The sequence below is a fragment of the Chrysochloris asiatica genome, unplaced genomic scaffold (genome assembly GCF_000296735.1).
Source record: "Chrysochloris asiatica unplaced genomic scaffold, ChrAsi1.0 scaffold00160, whole genome shotgun sequence".
Classification (NCBI taxonomy): Eukaryota; Metazoa; Chordata; class Mammalia; order Afrosoricida; family Chrysochloridae; genus Chrysochloris; species Chrysochloris asiatica.
The window spans coordinates 1,954,532-1,959,388 of record NW_006408678.1 but is presented as its reverse complement, the minus strand read 5'-3'; the positions used below and the strand labels follow the sequence as shown (position 1 = coordinate 1,959,388).

The 4,857-nt window shown below is 46.5% G+C and overlaps 1 protein-coding gene across 1 annotated transcript in view; it reads right to left on the bottom strand.

Annotated features, from left to right (window-relative positions):
* LOC102832297 (chromosome unknown open reading frame, human C12orf73) overlaps positions 1-2,436 on the bottom strand; it is a 10,295-nt gene extending 7,859 nt beyond the window's left edge. The window contains exon 1 of the mRNA XM_006871121.1: positions 2,329-2,436. Within this exon, the coding sequence (XP_006871183.1) occupies positions 2,329-2,436 (108 nt within the window). The remainder of the gene's footprint in view (positions 1-2,328) is intronic.
* Positions 2,437-4,857: the final 2,421 nt, after the last annotated feature.

Below are 4,857 nucleotides of genomic sequence, written 5' to 3'. Positions count from 1 at the left end.
ACTACAGAGCTGCCCAACTGCCAATGTCACCGCCCAGGTGTGGCCTCAGGTCTGTCTTTGCTCCTTCTAAAGATTCGGGCTTCGTGGGGTCTCCTCCAAAGGTACAGGTAACATTTCGTAACAACCCAACACATTCTCATGTGCTTAATGACATCAGTGAGTCAAAGACCAATCTTCTGGTGTCAAATCCCAGGTATTCCTTTCTTTATAAGGTCTCCCTGAGATCTACTCCTGCACGAAAGTATTCTAAGTTTTCACAGAAGCTTCTTACGCTCTTTTGTCTCAGCTAGGTATCCTTGATGTATCCCCAGGACTCTCAGAAGAGAAGTGGTGTGAAGTGGTAAGTACATACTTCAATTCAGTACAAACTTTTTACAAAAGCATTGATTCTACCCAAAAAGGAGCACAGTAGGATGAAGGCCAAACACAAAGCCTGGGCTACAGGTGGTAGGTCTGGGAAGGGGGCGTCAGGCGCCATGTCAGGTCACAAAGGTGGCAAGACGCCCCTGAAACAACCCACAAAACAGAACAAAGAAGATAAAGCTTTCAAACAGAAACAAAAAGAAGAGCAGGAGAAATCTGAAGAGCTCAAAGTGAAGGTTGCGGGGAAGGGTCCCCAGGCCACAGGTGGAATTCAGAAATGTGGCAAAAAAATAACCTGTTCTTTGTGACTGAGGCGATGACGACCAATGATTCCATTTCTGTTGAAACATTTGAAGTCCCTGCTAGAACAGCTCTTGCCACCTATAGTTAGACTGAAGTGTTGACTTGTAGCCTGTTGTATAATTAAGAAGAAACTTTTGTTAAAAGAAGAAAAAGAAATCCTACAATGGTCCATCTCTTTAGTCCTTTCTTAGCTATGTGGTCACTAAACCCAGGCCAGAATCCTGCTGGAGCTGCTCGTCAATCTTTGTTATGCCCAGAATTCTGTCCCACCTGGAATTAAAGCAACTCATTTGAAACAAACAAAAAGCCTGGGCTTCAACTCAGTAACTCAAGAGTTACGTGACCTTGGTAAATCTAAACGTTGACTCTTCTGAACCTCAGTTCCCTCACATGACAGCAAGGAGAAATGCCTTCAAAATTGTAGTCACGAATAATTGAAATTAGAAATGCAAACAGTTGGTCTTCAGTAAATGCTACCTGTCCAGGCACGTAAGATTCTTTCCTACACTGGGCTCCTAAATCACTCTATACACACCTGCTGTATAACTGCAACCTCTTGTAAAGACTTGCCAAATACTCACTTTCTCCTCCCCAGAATCTTCAACAAGGCACCTTTAATTCCCAGTATTTCATTCAAAACATGCTTATTAAAATTAATTGAAATCTCTCCCTCCTTTGAATGCCAATATTCAGTCATTTTTCATTCAGCAAGCATCTACTACAATCCAAGTTCTTTTCTAGGTCAAAGGAGGGTGAAGCAGACAGTCCCTTTAAGGAGTTGATATTCTTGTGGCCGTGACACAGATCAACATAGGAATCCAACACAGTGGAACCTGTGAGAGTCGGAACTCAAATGGGACTGCCTGGGTTTTCCAGGTCTGGCAAGTTTTCCCTTTTTGTCAGGGTGCAGTCTTATCACTAGTGAAAAATATGTGCATTTTCCTTCTCTGACAAGTTACTGCCTTACACAGCAGGTTCCAGATTTTTGCAGATTTTACTCTAAATGAAATGGTGCTGTATGGAGGCAAATGACTGAGGCAGAGCACAGCATAGGTTTCCTTTGGGAACTGTCCTAACAAAAAGCCTTGTTGGAGGAGACATCTCAGCAGGGATGAAGTTTAGAAGGAAACCAAACTCTAGGTGTGGGTGAAACGCACTCAAGGGAGAGGGAAAAGCAAAGGCCCTGAGGTAGCCACGAAGGGCTGTGGAGCTGGTGAGTTGGTTCCAATTCATAGAGGCCCTGTATAGGGTTGCCCAGGAACGGCTGGTGAGTTTGAACCGCGGACCTTGCAGTTAAAATCAACCTTGGGATCCTGTGCTTATCCTACAGCGCCACACCAGGGCTCCTACGACGTTGCTAACTGCTCTCAAATCTGTTCCAACTCAAGAGTTACCCGGTATGGGTTTCCGAGCAGCGGCTGGTGGGATTGAACCGCAGACCTTGAGGTTAGCAGTCCAGTGCTTATCCCTACAGTGTCACACCAGTACTCAGAGGTGGCAATAGGATTGATAATTTGAGAAAGAGCAGGAAAGCAGGTGTGGCTGCGACAGAGGACACATACAGAAGTAAAAAGGCCAGTGACTAGCTCTGGAAGATTCCTGTTACCCTCATTTTAATACCACTAGTTGGATGGAGTGGTCTCGAGACCCTCCCGCACTCACCAGGTCGGGCCGGTAGTACCTGTGCACCACTTCTGCCCCCGCGCACATGGCCAGGAGGCTGGCTGTGAACATTTTCAGGTAGGTGGGCCAGGACACGCCCGCAGGCATGGTCGGCCGGCTGGACAGTGTTAGGTCAAAGGCTCTCAGGCCAGGACCCAGCTGGGGCACTCGTCAGCGCTGGAAACCAGCCAAAAATAACGGTATGGGCGTGCCAAACACAGAGGCTCTCTCCAGTGCCCTCGCCTCGGACTTACAAAACGAGTGTTCAGAGAAAGCGGGCGCCCCTTCCAGACCTACAATCAACTTTCCACAGTTGATTAGTGCTGGGCCTTCCGCTCATAAAGGTAGCTTTTGCTGAGCAGGCGGAAGACTGACACCCCGCACTCTTTTCTCTACTAGGAGAGAGAATGCGGTCGCTTTCCTCCGGCGCCCCCCTGCAGACGCGCCCGGGAAACGCTGTACGGCGTAGTACACAAATGTTAGGCCACGGCCTGGAGTGCGGACGGAGGTGTGCGGAGAACGAGTGGGACCGCGCGGTACGGAACTAAGAGTTCATCCTCTAGGGCCGGACCGGAAAACAAGAGCACCACCGGCGCGAACACGTAATCCTGCCGGAAGAGGGGTACTAGGCTGTAGGTGTTCTTGTATAACGTCGACCCGTCGGTTCCGACTCATAGTGACCCTGTGTAGGGTTTCCGAGGAACCGCTGATGAGCTTGAACAGCCGACCTTGTGGTTCAGTGCTTATCCTACAGCGATACATCTGGTCTTGTTAGTTTTTTTCGAATTCCCAAACCGCTCTCGGGTAAGCACTGGACTGGTAACCCAAAAGTTGGCAGTTCAAACCCACCAGCCGCACTGGGAAACCCTATACAGGATTGCTATGAGTCGGAACCGCCTCGATGGCACACAACCATAACAACAAACCTTTCCCAGCTCCATCTCCTGGCGTTCTCTTCACGCTCCTTACAATGGATTCCTGGGAAGACACGCTCCCTAACAATGGGTTCCTGGGCTTGACTGGGTTCTTCTAGCTATTGCCGGGTTTACGCTGGGCGGGGGGAGGGGGGTGGGGGAGAGATTTGCACTGTGAGCAGAGTTGACCCTTAACGAGCTGACACTAGAGTGCCAGGTTATAAAGCACTCTTCTTGGGCCTGGAGTCCTTTGATAGAATCATAACCCAAACAGCTACCTTTGTGCTGTGGTCCTTCGAGAAAAGTGGAAATACAGATTTTTTTTTTTTTTTAATCCGTGCATTTTTTTAAACTAATAAAACTATAGGGTAATATAGGGTAAGTGTACAGAAAAATTGTGTAGTAAATACAGTGTTTCCGTTTTTGCAGAAAAGCACCAACAGAACACTGTTAGAGGTAAAGAGGTCTTGTGAAGTGTCATAGAGTCAGTTCTGATCCATAGCGACCCTGTATAGGGTTTCTAAGGAGCAGCTGGTGACTTTGAACTGCCGACCAGGCAGTTCAAGCGGCTTTGCAGTCTGGTGCATTGACCCACAGCGCCACACCAGGACTCCAGACACCAGGACTCTACTGGAAGGTAAATTAACGGACCAGGAGACATAGTAGAATTGGGACAGAGTAGTTTTCTTATGTGATGTGGAGTCAGTTCGGACTCAGCGACCCCAGTAGATAGGGTTTCCTAGGCTGAATTATGGGAGTAGAAGGTCTTTCTCCTGAGGCGCAGAGGATCGGCTGGTGGACTCGAACTGCTGACCTTGTGGTTAGTGGCCCAATGCTTAACCCACTAATCACCAGGTGTTCCATATTGCCAGAAGACAGTGAGATTTTCATCAAGTGGTAAACAAAGACATGCCTGTGGTAGCGGGTGTGCATGACTAACGCTTACAAGAAGGTTGCTGAACTACAATTTCTATAACATTTTCATTTCTATTTTCTAACCTAGAACATGCTCACCTAGACATTCTTCTTGAATTAGACTGCACAAACACTCTTGAAAAGCATCTTTTAAGGATTCCTTTCACAAGCTAAAATCTTGATCTTTGCCCCTTTTGGATTACAAGCAATTAAACTAAACAAGAAGCTAAAGTATTCTCTTCAGAGTAGTAGAGATTTCAGGCCAAGCTGCAGTTTAATAAAAAATTTAGCTTCATTTAGATCTAGTGCAACCATTTCAGTCATGCCAGATGCCTCTGTTTTGGGGTTTGCTTACAAACCATATACCTCCTTCTCACCCTCCTCCATACTATTTCTTCTACTATGAAACCTTGCATTCCTGTATATATTTATTACAACAGATGAGCCCATTTTGATTCACTGTTATTAACTAAAGTCCATAGATTATGTTAGGGTTCACAATTTGCATTGTACAGTCATATGAGTTTTGAGAAATACATTACAGTATATGTTGTTGTTAAGTACCATCAAGTCCTTTTGGATTCATGGTGACTTTTTATAGGTTTGCCGAGAGGTGGCTGGCAGTACAGTGAATTATGGCTCTTCTGCCGTGGTGCTGGTAACGCCCACCAAATGATTGGGTTGTTGTTGTTGTTGTTGT